At 44.3% G+C, this 15433-nt stretch overlaps 1 protein-coding gene across 2 annotated transcripts in view; it reads left to right on the top strand.

Moving 5' to 3' along the window:
- LOC119964452 (AP-1 complex subunit mu-1-like) overlaps window positions 1-15138 on the top strand; it is a 93280-nt gene extending 78142 nt beyond the window's left edge. For both annotated transcript variants that reach the window (XM_038793956.1, XM_038793957.1), the window contains exons 9-12: window positions 5714-5872; window positions 7024-7149; window positions 9791-9866; window positions 11062-15138. In XM_038793956.1, the coding sequence (XP_038649884.1) occupies window positions 5714-5872; window positions 7024-7149; window positions 9791-9866; window positions 11062-11087 (387 nt within the window). In that variant the 3' untranslated portion in view covers window positions 11088-15138. The remainder of the gene's footprint in view (window positions 1-5713; window positions 5873-7023; window positions 7150-9790; window positions 9867-11061) is intronic.
- Window positions 15139-15433: the final 295 nt, after the last annotated feature.

Genomic DNA, 15433 nt, shown 5'->3' with positions numbered 1-15433 from the left:
GGTCGGCTATTGCAGAAAATACGAAGGCTGGGGATTGAGGGTGATTTAGAGATGTGGATCAGAAATTGGCTAGTTGAAAGAAGACAGAGAGTGGTAGTTGATGGGAAATGTTCAGAATGGAGTTCAGTTACGAGTGGCGTACCACAAGGATCTGTTCTGGGGCCGTTGCTGTTTGTCATTTTTATAAATGACCTAGAGGAGGGCGCAGAAGGATGGGTGAGTAAATTTGCAGACGACACTAAAGTCGGTGGAGTTGTAGACAGTGCAGAAGGATGTTGCAGGTTACAGAGGGACATAGATAAGCTGCAGAGCTGGGCTGAGAGGTGGCAAATGGAGTTTAATGTGGAGAAGTGTGAGGTGATTCACTTTGGAAAGAATAACAGAAATGTGGAATATTTGGCTAATGGTAAAATTCTTGGCAGTGTGGATGAGCAGAGGGATCTCGGTGTCCATGTACATAGATCCCTGAAAGTTGCCACCCAGGTTGATAGGGTTGTGAAGAAGGCCTATGGTGTGTTGGCCTTTATTGGTAGAGGGATTGAGTTCCGGAGCCATGAGGTCATGTTGCAGTTGTACAAAACTCTAGTACGGCCGCATTTGGAGTATTGCGTACAGTTCTGGTCGCCTCATTATAGGAAGGACGTGGAAGCTTTGGAACGGGTGCAGAGGAGATTTACCAGGATGTTGCCTGGTATGGAGGGAAAATCGTATGAGGAAAGGCTGATGGACTTGAGGTTGTTTTCGTTAGAGAGAAGAAGGTTAAGAGGTGACTTAATAGAGGCATACAAAATGATCAGAGGGTTAGATAGGGTGGACAGCGAGAGCCTTCTCCCGCGGATGGAGGTGGCTAGCACGAGGGGACATAGCCTTAAATTGAGGGGTAATAGATATAGGACAGAGGTCAGAGGTGGGTTTTTTACGCAAAGAGTGGTGAGGCCGTGGAATGCCCTACCTGCAACAGTAGTGAACTCGCCAACATTGAGGGCATTTAAAAATTTATTGGATAAGCATATGGATGATAAGGCCATAGTGTAGGTTAGATGGCCTTTAGATTTTTTTTTCCATGTCGGTGCAACATCGAGGGCCGAAGGGCCTGTACTGCGCTGTATCGTTCTATGTTCTATGTTCTATGTTCTATCTCGGTAGGAAATAAAGGACTTCGTCTGCCTGCTCCTCGGCGATTAGGACGGCCGATATAATTGTCTTCGAAATAGTTTAAAACCGGAATTAATTCCTCCGGTAAATTACCTGCTAAAGAATCCACGTGACTGTCAAGGTCGTCAACTGGCACAAAACATAGGGCAGTTATCATTTTCGAATGTAATGCAAAATCGGGATTGCTCTTATATAAACGCATGAGACCAAAACCACTTATCTGCCTAAGTATATTTTGAGACAGATGAAAAAGGCAGCCTCTTACTTCTATATTGGGGAAGGAGTCTTTCATGGCGGTAAAAGCAGCGCGTTCAAAATCACAATTGATAATGGCAGGTCCTGCGTTTGTAATCATCTCTTTTACCATCGCAAACAACATCATATAGGTTGCATACTGTTTGTTTTGTAAAAGCGCGTACAATACAGGGTGAACTCCGTTATTTTTCCTAACCATGATGATATAAACTTGATAAAATAGGTGTGGTGCTACCGCAAATGTTCCGTCAGCATACCAAGTCGTGGAAGTTGCCATGTGTTCTAACCAACTCTCTCTCCCAAATATAATAATCCGTTCGTTGTTCGTACCACTATCCTTTAAACAGAAATTTTCCTCGGTTTCTGGGGTGGGTTTATACATCATGTATTCATGAGGTAACTGAAGCTCTTGAATCGATCTTGGATTATCGGGGACCTGATTAACTTCGTCTCGTTTTCTACGAATAATTTTTCGCATTGCCTGCCTGTTTGGTAACTGTGCCATACCTGCCACGGACATTTTTTCAATGCACTTGTTGATAATCGTACTTGGAGGCTCACAAGTCTTTTCAGCCCGGTCTCTCGCATCAGTTATGACCTTTTCCACTTCGATAGCAACTGCAGATGGGGGATGAGTATGTTCGTTGATCTTTTCGATCACCTCTCTTTCTAACGTGTGAATGCGGGCCTTGCACCTACCATCCTCATGGCATCGCCAAAACTTAACTTGCTTTTGTTTCTTGCTTTCTTTGTCAAAACGATATATAAAACCTTCATGACAGAACTTCTCTCTGCCTCACTTGCTTTTCACTGATTCAGCCATGGGTTTAAAGATATGGAACTTACCAAATTTACCAAAAGAAATTTACCAAATAACTACGTAAGTATAAAAACTTGTTAACAAAACTCTAACATTATCTAAACAGTAATCATAATAAAACTCCAACAAAATCTAAAGACAGTTAGAACGACCAAATAACTAAGTGTAAAAGCTGGTATACCTGTGTCATACCTGTGACCATACTCAAGAATGATTTCTGAATGAATGAGCGCTGAAATGTCCTGGCGCTGAAATATTTTGTCCTGGCGCTGAAATATTTGGCGCTGAAACGGCAGCGCTGAAACGTCGGCGCTGAACTGTCCCATTCCCACTTTAGAGATTACCCTAAAAACCTCCTTCCAGTAATCCTCCAGCTTTGGACAGGACGAAAACATATGAACATGATTTGCGGGCCCCCCCGCAACGTTCACACACATCGTCTACCCCTTCAAAGAATCGGCTCTTCCTCGCCCTCGTGAGGTGTGCTCTATATACCACCTTCAGCTGCATCAGCCCCAATCTCGTGCACGAGGTGGAGGCGTTCACTCTCCAGGGCACCTCACACCAGAAACCCTCCTCCAGATCCTCCCCCAACTCTTCCTCCCAGTTTGCTTTGATCCCTTCCAGTGGTGCCTTCTCCTCTTCCAAAATAGCTCTGTAAACCGCCGACACTACCCCCTTCTCCAGTCCCCTTGTCGTCAGCACCTCCTCCAACAATGTGGAGATACCGGGAAGCACTGTATCTCCTTTCTGGCAAAATCTCGAACCTGCACGTATCTAAACATTTCCCCCTGCTCCAGCCCATACTTCGCTTCCAGCTCCTTCAATCCTGCAAACCGACCCCTAAGAAACAAATCTTTTAGTATCTTAATCCCCTTCTCCCATTTCTGAAAATTTCCATCCCACTTCCCTGGCTCAAATCTGTGGTTCCCCCGAATCGGCATTTCCCTTGGCCCTGCCCCCAACCCGAAGTGTTTGCAAAACTGCCTCCAAATTCTTAATGAAGCTATTATTACTGGACTCCCTGAGTATTTCTCCGGGGCCATCGGGAGCGGCGCTGTTGCTAGCGCCTTCAATCCCGACCCCCTGCACAAACTGTCATCCATTCTGACCCCTGGGAATCAACCCCTCTGACCCAGCTCTGCACCTGTGCCCTCTCATTCTTGATCCTTTTATGAATGGGAACAGTTTCTCCCTCTTTTGCATTCTCTCCAATGCATTCATGTCCTTCCTGTGGTGCCCAGAACTGTACACTATACTCCAGCTGAGGTCTAACTAGGGTCTTGTATAAATTCAGCATAACCTCCTTGCTCTTGTACTCTATGCCCCATTAATAAAGCCCGAATATTATTAGTTTATTAACTGCTCACCCCATCTGTCCTGTCATCTTCTATAATCTATGCAAACCCAGGTCCCTCTGCTCTTGCACCCCTTGAAGAATTTTACTTTATTATTTGTTGGGCTGTCGGAGAAGGGAAGGAACAATGCCATGGAGGGATTTGAAAACGAGGATGGGAATTGTAAAATCGTGGTTTTGGTTAACTGGAATCCAAAGTAGACAAGATTCCTGAGACAGCACCTTCCAAACCCATGACAACCAAATGGACAATTAGAGACACTGGTTGGGGGGGGGGGGGGGAGGTTGGGGTATGGATGTGGTGGTGAGGCAGTTAGATGCTGTCACTGTGCATGTGGAAAATGAGGCTGTACTTTTGGATGATGTTGCTAAAGGGCAGCATGAAGATAAGAATGCGGAGGGAACCAATGAGTGATGCTTGTGAGACACCAAAGGAAACAGGTGAGGGAATGGAGAGAGGGGGTCAATGAAACTGATTCTCTAACCATGGTTAGATGGTAAGAATGGAACCAGGTGAGTGTAGTCCCATCCAGCTAGACATAGATTTTGAGGACAATGTTGTGGTCAACTGTATCAAAAGGCTGCAGACAGTTCAAGAAGGATGAGAGGGAGAGGTAACGTTTGCCGTAGTCACATAGGATGTCATTTGTGACTTTCAGAAGAGCTGCTTCGCTACTGTGGCAGTGGTGGACACCTGATTGGAGGGATTCACACATAGAGTTCTGGGAAATATGGACATGAATTTGGGAAGCGACAACATGTTTAAGAACTTTGGGAAGGATAAGCAGTTTGGAGTGGCATGGTCATTTACACGGGCAGTGCGGTCAAAGTTGTTTTCTTTGTGAGAACAGCAGATTGAAAGGAGAGGGACAACTCCTGGAGAGTGAGAACTGTTTACAATATCATCCATCATGGGAACGGAGATAGGAAGTTGGGTGGTCAGCAGTTTAGTGGGAATAGGGGCATGATTGCTGGAATAGGATTTCATGAACAATGAGCCTGGTGAGGGCATGAGGGGAGAAAGGAGAGAAACTAGAGAAATATACAAATTCAGGACTATGACAGTGGGGACTTCAGACAAAGTTTGGGCCTGGGCTAGGGGAAGGGAGTAAAGTACCAGAGGTAGCTGATTGAATATTTTCCATTTTTGCTCCTTGCATTTGCTGTTGGAAGTGAGGGTGGTGGAGGAGGCAGTTTAAAGAGAGTTGTTTCAGAAGACGGCTTACTGTAGAGAAAATAAATTGGGGGTTATCTTTGTATTCCAGGATGATCCTGGAATAGTGCACATGACAAACGAGAGTCAGACCGAGTATGTGATCCAGCTGGATCTGGCAGCGAATGACTAAACCAGTCGGCTTTTGAATTAGGCTTAGTAACATATTTTTTTTTTTTTTTTATAAATTTAGATTAGCCAATTATTTTTTCCAATTAAGGGGCAATTTAGCGTGGCCAATCCACCTACACTGCACATTTTTGGGTTGTGGGGGCGAAACCCACGCAGACACGGGGAGAACGTGCAAACTCCACACGGACAGTGACCCAGAGCCGGGATCGAACCTGGGACCTCAGCGCCGTGAGGCGGTTGTGCTAACCACTAGGCCACCGTGCTGCCCTGGCTTAGTAACATATCTGAAGGGAAATGATAATTAACTGTGTTCCTGATCACATCCAGTATTTCAGTCTAACCCGGTGCTATGACATTTTTAAGAAAATAATTACCTTGGCGCCTGTTGCCTTTTGGGGGATGGGAGTAAAGGACATAATAGGGAAGAACATGCACTGTAACATGAAGCATAGTCTCTTGGCAGAACAACATGTTCCCTGAGCTTTGAGCGGTGTTCCCACTAAGATGCATGGATGCATGGCATGCAGCAGCCTGAAAGGTACCATGCAGGTCTTGTTCTGTGGGAAATAACACTGGTGTGCAGCCAGGCAAAAAACAATTAAAAGGGGTCACGCATTGGGGAAATTGGCTGAACAACGGCAACTACATTTGAAAGGGAACATTGACTGTGATAGTGTTTAGTGTGTGTCTGTATGAGTTATTGCTTATGTTCGTATATCATATTCATCTGCTTGTTTACTATTACCTTAATTTCATAAGTTTTCTATCTACTCAAATGCAGGCTAAGAGTCAATTTAAACACCGTTCTACAGCAAACAATGTTGAGATTTTTGTACCAGTTCCCAGTGATGCTGATTCACCAAAGTTCAAGACCAGCACAGGCAGTGCAAAATGGATGCCCGAAAAGAATGTTGTCCTCTGGTCGATCAAGTCTTTCCCTGTGAGTAATGCGGATAATTCACAATCTTGATATTAATTAAAGTGGTGCAGCGCATCAGAGCGCGGATCTGTGCTGACATGAAGTAGTGGGATATTATTGCCTTGCCCATTTGGGTGGATTAAATGCCTCTTGAAAATCGCTTATTGTCACAAGTAGGCTTCAATGAAGTGACTGTGAAAAGCCCCTAGTCGCCACATTCCGGCGCCTGTCCGGGAAGGCTGGTACGGGAATCGAACCGTGCTGCTGGCCTGCTTGGTCTGCTTTAAAAGCCAGCGATTTAGCCCAGTGAGCTAAACCATCCCAATGGTTTCCATGGTAGCAAAGGGGTTTAATCAGGCGGGTGTGGGTGGGAACCTCCACTCCAATTAAGTCCATGGCAGGAAGGCATGTGGGTGGCTTCCCGCCCACCGCCAATTGAGGCCCTTAAGTGGGCCGCTAATTTAAGAGCACTGGGTGCCTGATCAAGGGAACCAACATTGGAAAAGGAGTAGCCTGCTGAGTGTTAACCCATGCTGACTCCCCCCCCCCCCCCCCCATTTACTTGTGGTGTGGTATCCAGCGACAATCCTAGACCTTGGGTGGGTGTCTTACCAGCTTCAGCCACCGCCTTCCCAGTGGCTCCACCATTCAATATCGCTGCCAGCCTCTAACTGACTGGCAGCTCTCAGTGGGCAGGATTTGCAGCCCCGGGATCCTTGGGATACGGAAGATCTGATGCTGGCCTGCCAAATGCCTGAATGGCACTTAATTTGAAAGGCTTTCCCAAATATAAGTAATGTGAGGCTCCTGTCGGTGGTTGAGACCCTGTTGCCTTCAGTAAATTCTGTACCTTGTTGTAAGATAGGTAAAAGTGGGCCAATTAAACAGAGAGATCTATGCTTTGGACCTTTCAAAGTCTATGGTTTTCTGAGGCTTTGAGGGAGCCATTTGAAGGGTCATTTCAGCCCAAATAAAGTAAAATGGAGAAAGTAATATGGTTATCATAATTTAAATAAGCTATTTTATTCTTTCGTATAGAATAAATTTAAGTGCAATATGGAATTTATTCCAAATATCTTAGCATCACCATAACCATTGCGCCTCTTCTAACATTTTATTGTAAGGCTCTCTTGTTTCTTTCTTGTGGCCATCTCCTATTTTGTTATTTTCAGGGTGGCAAGGAGTACTTGATGCGGGCTCACTTTGGCCTCCCAAGTGTTGAGAGTGAGGAGCAGGAGGGGAAGCCACCCATCACCGTCAAGTTTGAAATACCCTATTTCACTGTCTCTGGAATTCAGGTCAGCGTTTTATTAAAAGAGAAAACCTGAAATTTTCACTCTTTTTAATCTTTTGTTTCCTGGTGGTCTTTTCAAAGGTAAATTGGGATTGCGGTTGCTTTGGAGTATAAAAAAAAGCTTCAGCTCATCTGGGTGATGATCATGTTTGGAGCTGTACAGTTTAGTCACATCCAATGTAGACTCTTTATGTGTCCAGTCATATCTATTTATACAATCAAAACACAAGCTCACATACACTCACATATTGCTTTGTCAATGCTAGCCAGTGCACTGCACAGCAAACTACCATAATGTTATTAACATCTATATACCAGCATTGCTTGATGAATGCATAACCGCCCTATGGAACGCCTGAAGATCTGTGATGTCCATCACTCCAAAACCTGCAAAACTAGGCCCACCAGCTCAGTACAAAGCCATACCACCAGACATACTCTAGGTTTATCTTGATTTGTACAACAGCTGTGAAGTCAATTAAAATATAAATTGGGGGAGATGTAAAACCAGCTGCTGACTGACTCGCTCTTGTTTTACTGCATTGCACCAAGTCAAGATCAGACTTCCTAACTTAATCGGGCCCAGTCAGTACAGGTACACACACACAAATACATTGAGGCTGGTCCAGTCTAACATAATTTATTTAATTGAATCCAACCCAATCCCCTTAATTATTATCTGCTTCAGAACAATCCGATATAACCCAGTTAAGAACATATTATTCTAACTCTGTGGAGGTTGCACTTCCATTTTATGATGTAATGTTTGGCTCTACCCAAAAACCTTCATCGCAATAACTTCAACAAAACATAATGAGGCTGAAATAAATGGATGGACATGTTGATCGGGCAAGATGAAAAGGGCTGGGAGGAAGGCTCATGCGGAGCATAAACAAAAGCTCCGTGCAGTTGGGTTAAATGGCCAGCTTCTGGCTGTACATTGTATGTTTTAAAAAAAAGTCTCAATGATTACAAAGTCTGATTGACTGTATATTTTTAGCAAAGTTATCAATAGAATTAATGTCGAACCCCACATCCATATGGATTATTGCCCCTCACTGAATGGGAAGGAGAGGGTTATAAGTTAAGTGGTGAAACATGACCCCAAGCCACCACATACCAGTCCATTGCCATTATTATGGGGTTGCGTGCTGTGTGTTGTGCAAGTGCCTGCCCTCAAAAGGTCAGTGCGGTGACCTACTCTCTGTGAGTTCTCCATTACAACCTGATTGTCACTGCTTTGGGAGGCACTTGTGGTTCATATTATCAATAACATTAATAGAAAGCAAGGCAGACATTTGATAACAATAATCAATTGAGAGACATGGATTGTGAACTTTGGGGTTGGTCAGCTGAACCAAACTGGTCTTTATTGGTCGTAGTATAACAACCTCACATCATTATTGTATTCTTACTTCCAGTTCTGCAGTGAAAGGTTACAATCCATCTGAAGGAAACACCATTCCCTGGCTGGCGGGTTTGCAGCCAGCTGTGCCTGTAAAATTCCTCATGTAACCTCCCCGCCACCCTCCCATCTGTCCCTGGTCTGTCCACATTGTACCTGCCCCAAGTGAGGCCCTTAAAAGGCCAATTATTTTCTTGCTGATTTTGAAGCTGGCAGGAGTAGTTCAGCAGCAGGGGGGATGCCCAGCAGGGTTACCCTGCTCAGGCATGGGCAGTAAAGGGTTCAGAGGGTACTTCATTCAGTGGCTGTCTTTCCCTATTGCACGCGCAACACCTCGCACCCCCCCCCCCCCCCCCCCCCCCCCACCACTGACCTCTCCATCAAAACTCCCAGTCGCCACTAACACCCCGCCCTACCCATTCCTGCCATGTGACCATGCACAGTTTTCTGGTCTTGCACTCTGGGACTTTGAATCTGAGGACTGCCTATAGACCGAGTCGTGGCCACTGCTGCCACTGACACTGTTGGGACTTGATGCGACCATCAATTCACTCGAGACAGGAGTAGAAATAAACTGTGGCTTTAATCAACTTGAACAGTGCCTGCCTGTGACTGATCCAATTCTGAGAACGGCCTACAGGTCGACTGCTATTTATACCTCCCTTCAAGGGGAGGAGTCATAGGCGGAGCCCAGACAGGCCCCAACATGTTCCCCTGTGGATAATGCAATACAATGGCCCATAGGAGCAACCCACAAGGGCAACAGCATAGCACAGATACAAATACAAGGGCAACAGCACAGATACAAATACAATGGTGGATTATTGGCATAATCCATTCACCACAGGACTACAGAGCTGCTAACCAATCTGTTGACTGGCAGTTTCGTGAGGCATAACTGCTGGCCGAGTGAGGGGAAGTCCTGTCTCCTGCCAATTCACACTTTTCAGAGCGTGAAATGGCTGTGAAGCTGCTATTACTGGCGGGAATACAGGAAAACCCGCCATCTGAAAAATCGCTGCCCTATGACTGCCCTGTGCAAATGTAATATCCAGCAGCAAGCAGCAGTGGTAGCTGTTTGCCACAGCTGAAATTTCTATTTTCCGATTCCAACGCAGGTATATTTGTTTTGTTTTATTCACAGCATTGAAAATAAAATGACAATGAGAATAAGCCAGATCTAAAGAGGTTTTGTAAAATTCATTATTAAAAGCTGTAATACTCGTTTGTTTTAAATTAGGTGCGTTACCTGAAGATTATTGAAAAGAGTGGCTATCAGGCTCTCCCCTGGGTTCGTTACATCACTCAGAGTGGAGGTAAGAAATTGCGTGTGATCACAGGGGCTGGTTTAGCACAGGGCTAAATAGCTGGCTTTTCAAGCAGACCAAGGCAGGCCAGCCTCATGGTTCAATTCCCGTACCGGCCTCCCCGAACAGGCGCCGGAATGAGGCAACTAGGGGCTTTTCTCAGTAACTTCATTTGAAGCCTACTTGTGACAATAAGCGATTTTCATTTTCATTTCATTTTTCATTTCATAAATGTAAATAATCAAGTAGGCTTACATTAACACTGCAATGAAGTTACTGTGAAAAGCTCCTAGTCGCCACATTCCGGTGCCTGTTCAGGTAAGCTGGTTCGGGAATTGAACCCACGCTGTTGGCCTTGTTCTGCATCACAAACCAGCTGTCTAGCCCACTGAGCCGATTATTTATAATTTTTGGATAACCCTATCGAATTTTGCTATTAGTTTTAGCTCCGATATTTATCTACCCCTCTCCTATTTAAAAAAATATAAACCGAGGTTTCCGAAGAAAATTGGTTACAAGAAAATCACAAAATACATTTGATCCCCTAACATTACTTCTTCTGAGTTGCTGACAGCAGCGCCAGGGAAATGAATCTTCAATTCCTAAAGACGCCAGAACAATCCTGGAGGTTGGCAACCTTAGTTTATACTCCTGTGTCATTGCAAAAACACTGCAAATCCATGCCTTTTGAAACCTTTAGAAACCCAGATATATGGGGCAGGTTTTTTTTGCATCATCCCATTGCAAACCATTTTGGGAAACTGTCACAATTTGTTACACCATTCTGGACATTATCCTTCAAAACCTGTCAGGATATAACCAGTATCAAAGTAGGTCAGTGACGGTGTGCACCTGAAACATGGTTCTGTACTGAGATCTGTCTGGTGCAATCAATCCAGCAGCGTTCTTAGTGTTGGTATCCAAGCAACCTGTTGAGTAAACACAGGTCGTCAAATTACAAAAGAGCAATTATATGTGCTCAGTTGCAAAACAAATTCCACTGTTTGTGGTCACCCAAGGTGTTAGCCTGGAGAACAGGCGCATGGTGTTAATATCTGGACCAGCATGCGATCTGAACTTGAGATTTTGATGCAAGCTTAAGTCTCAGCCCGAAAGTCTTTATTTGGGAGGGTCAGAGTTTGTGACTTGCGACTGGTAGTTAGTCCTTCCTCTGATTAATTTGTGTCTCTGTGTTGTATTCCAGATTATCAACTGCGCACAAATCAGTAGCAGCTCTGCTATCTTGCGGAACTCCAATGTTTGAAAGAACAAAACTTGTGAACAAAGTTATATATAAAAAAAAGGAATCTTAACTCTGACTCCACAAGTCTCCATATACTACAGAGCAAAAAGTCAAAACGTAGTTCCTACCAAACAAGATAGGAAAATGTGACTTGTCAATGATGTACCATCTCTGTATTGCTTCTGGATATAAGTTAGGTTAATATTTCATTATTGTTCCTTCACTGTTACTTCGAAACAGTCTGATGAAATGCTGATTGATTGCTGCACCCTGCTGGATTTTCTGACATACAGTTTAATCTCTGAAGCTACGAGTGCAGGAGACTAGTAAAGCAATACTGCTTCAACTTTTTCACTGCACTGATATGGAGGGAGCTTCACTGTCTTTGACATAAGAATCTGTACTTTGGGGCTATGAGGAGGTTCTGCCTCATTTGCCTGCAACTCTTGTTCCTTTATACGCCCCCTCCACCCCACAACCAAATCCCTAATTAAGCCTGCGGTGCCTTGCTTCAAAGCTCTTAATGTTGGCATCCACCTCTGGAATCAGAAGTGAAGGTTCACTTCTATGAGCTTTGTATCCTGTCATTGATTGGGCAAAGTTAATTGGAAAGAAGGTCATAAACAACAGGCCAAAAACAAATCAAAGAAATAGAAGGGTAGATTTTCCAGCAGAATCATTTACCATCTTGTGGGCAGATATATTTGCACAAGGCCACCATGATATGTTTTTCTGATCTCCTGCAAGCCATTTCCTAACAGTTCCGCTAATTTGGTATTATTTCTATTACCAAAATATCCAGGGCCACTTAGTGCTAGTTTTATATTTGAATGTAAGTTTAAAGAGTCTGGTGGGAAGATTATCTGGTCACTTGCCAGTGGCCAGCTCAGTGAGGGAGCTGGCCTATTCTTTAATAAGGACACCGGGAGTCCACACCGAGTAAGAATAAAGAACTTTGGTTTATTTACAGTTACGTTATGTACAAGTCCCGGCAAATCCCTACCGGGTGTCTCCACAGTCTTACTGGCCGACCTTTTACATATTAGCTGAACAGAGTTCCCCTGCCCCTCAGCGGGGGAGCTCGTACTTCCCGAGAACCATGGAGATGATAATCATTCCCACCTCATAAGTCCCGTGCGAGATATGACAGATTCCCCACTCTTTCACAGCCAGCAGGGGGCCCGATTGGCACCTGGACCTTACAGGAGTAATGTGGTAAGTTGTGAGTCCCTGTCGATGCTTCCTTTACTCGGACATATTGGAACCCAGAGCCCGAATAGCAGCAGCCTGAGCTTCCACTGAAGTTGCTCAGTGAAAGCCCCATAATTGAGTACCGGGCTGCTTGTATTAAGGAAAGACAAGTCATATTGAGACCTAACCAGCAGCCCTAAAAAGGTACAGCTGCCAAACCGAAAAGGTAAGTTTGGTAGATTGTATTTACCTGATTGTGGATCCAGGAGGTGCTGGAGTCCTCCTTCTGACCCCGCGTTAAAAGCACAGGCTGCTGCTGACCGTAATTTTATTGCATGCCAGCTTGTCCTGCAAGGAGCAATGGAACATGCTAGTACACGGCCTGCCGAAAGGTAATGAAGATGTGGGTGTGAAGCTAGATTTTGTGGAAAGTGCATGAAAGATGCCACAAGTTTAGAAGGTGAGGGGTATAATTGTGAGGATAATGCACCGAGTGTGCAAGAAGCAGCAGAGGGAGATTGAATGAAGCATGCTGCTGTGATTGGAGTAAAGTGATGGAGCGTGGAGGGGAGAAGGCCCGTGAGGTAACAAATCAATTCAGAAGACCTAAACAGAGAGTAAGAGAGATGCTAGTGGGAATCTTAGTAGCTTCGGTCATGTGACTGAATTTTATTGTCTTACATTCCGCCCAGCTTCTGGGTGTTATGCTTTCGTACTCGGCTGGCTCAACCACCTCAAACTACAGTCACCAAACTATTTGCATTGGCACCCTTCTCCATGGAAACCGGGAACCTTCTTCCAGCTGACCTCCTTCACATGAACCTCCACAGGGCTGCCTGAAGAACTTGAGGCCTTTTGCCATTTTCAAAAACTCACCGTATTCTCCACTTCCAAGTGCAGGTATACAGTGCAGGCAAAGTACATCTCAACCTTAAGAGTCTCCCTTTAAATGGCATCACAATTATACAGCAGTCCCAGTGGGCAAACTGCCAGGGAATAGCATTTCCAGTGAGGCACAAAGCCAAATTTGGATAGTTCTTCTTGCCCACGTCATTGGGTGGTGGCCCTGTCCACAAGACCCCATTTGGTGTAGAAGCTGCATTTCCCTGCCAGTAACCCTTGGTTATTTTATTTAATCTATTCACTCCTCCAGATCTTGTTTCACCACTCCGTAGTGCAAATGTTTGTTTTGTTGTTTTATTGTTGCTTGCATGTAGGCACTAGGGAAATCTTTTAAGTATACAAGCTGCAGTTTGCACTCAGTGGTGAATGAACGGCACCAAATCTTTCACTACACCTACACTTACCCACAGGCTGCTTATGGGATTTTGCACTGGAACTTCCTGTAAATTGGAAAGCCAGTTTGGGGCACTGCCCTCTACAGGGGATCTGGGAACTGTATGAACAGGTTATGTAACCGTGTGTCTCCTCAACTAATCAGATTGAATTGTTAATCTGCAGTGCAGAGTCTGAAACAGGAAGTGTTATTGAGAATATTTAATTAAATGTCAAACTAGGTACAAAAAGAAAAATAAAGAGAGGGAATGGAGGATAGGATTACGAAAAGGGAGATAGAAGGCAGAAAGATGTTTTTTTTCCAAACTTAATTGTTATTATTTTTAATCTCCAACAATAATTAAAATCTAAAGGAATGCAACTCCAAACCTGTAAAATGATTTTTCTGTGCAAGAGATGTTTTCTGGCTATCATTAAGATGTATCACTTTAATATACTTACACTGAAATAGACGGGAACGAACGGCCTCTCCAGCAAGGCATGGACTGAGTGCCATTTAGTACTGATTCACACAAACATGGACCAGGCCTAATGGCATCTGCAGGGTTTCCCAGGCCACTGGAGACCCCTAGGTGGTGAGCGATAGGACAGAGTGGCTTTTTGGCACACATGCACCTTGGCAATGCCACCCTACACAGGCTACACAGAGCAATTTCCTGATTTCCATATTAATCTGTGTGTACGCTGGAGGCTGTTGCTTAAATTACATCATAATAACAGTGAGCATTGTTAGCCTTATCGTTATTTGTACAGTAACTTTCGGCCTTACACATTCAGAACTCTATATTCCCCTCCCTAAGTACCATGAGTAATAGCAAACATTAGCATCCTGCTATGTTGCCTGCACTATGAGACTAAAAACCTCCAACCTTTCAGGTGCCAAATTCAGGCTCGGCCTACTAATGAAGCTGTTGGATTTGGTGAAATGCTGTCTGGTGCTCACTGAGCATTGGGAAAGCTCATTGCCGGTGTGATGATGAGCCTAAAGGAGTTTCTGCTGTTGGGTTTGGGAGATGCATGGACACATCACTTGAGTTTCAAGCGCAAGTTTAAAATTCCCCTCTTTTATGTCTTATTAACGATGGCAGGAAGTGATTCAGCGGTAACTCACCAATTGATGACATTTGCTCCATCCTTTCACCCGTTTCCCTGTGTTTGTTGACCAACACGGGCTCCCAGTTAAACAACGGCTCCATTTTAAAAGTCTCATCCTTTTCTCAAATCCCTCCACCTCTCCCAATCTCACTAATTCCCACCAGGCCTACAATCCTCTGAGATATTTGTGTTACACTAATTCTGAAAATCTCAATTTTAATCATTCCACCTTTGACAGCCGTGCCTTCAACTCCCGAAGCTTTGGAATTCCCACCCTAAAATGCGCCATCTCTGACTTCCCCCCTTCAAATCTACATCTCTGACCAAGGGTATGCTTGTCTGCATCTAATATCTCATTATGCGGTTTGGTGTCATATTTTATTTTATAATGTCCCTGTGAAGCATCATGGAATGTCTTATTATGTTAAAGGCATTAAATAAATACAAGTTATTGTTGTCGTTGAAAGGATTAAATCAATGTGAAGCTTTTACCAACAAAACTAATTGATCTCAACATCAGCCAAGTATAAGTCAGAATAAATTACTGCAACATTGTAGGACCCACGGCTAATCTAATAGTTATTATGCTGTGTAAGTTTTAATCACGCCATCACAGAATAATACAGTGCAGAAGAGGCCATTCGGCCCATCGTGTCTGCACCAGTGCATGAAAACTACCTGCCTACTTAATCCCATTTGCCAGCACTTGGCCCATAGCCTTGAATGTTATGACATATCAAATACTCTTCCA

Source organism: Scyliorhinus canicula, chromosome 4 (genome assembly GCF_902713615.1).
Source record: "Scyliorhinus canicula chromosome 4, sScyCan1.1, whole genome shotgun sequence".
In the NCBI taxonomy this organism is placed as follows: domain Eukaryota; kingdom Metazoa; phylum Chordata; class Chondrichthyes; order Carcharhiniformes; family Scyliorhinidae; genus Scyliorhinus; species Scyliorhinus canicula.
Note: the sequence above shows the minus strand (reverse complement) of the source record. Positions and strands in the feature narration are given on the sequence as shown.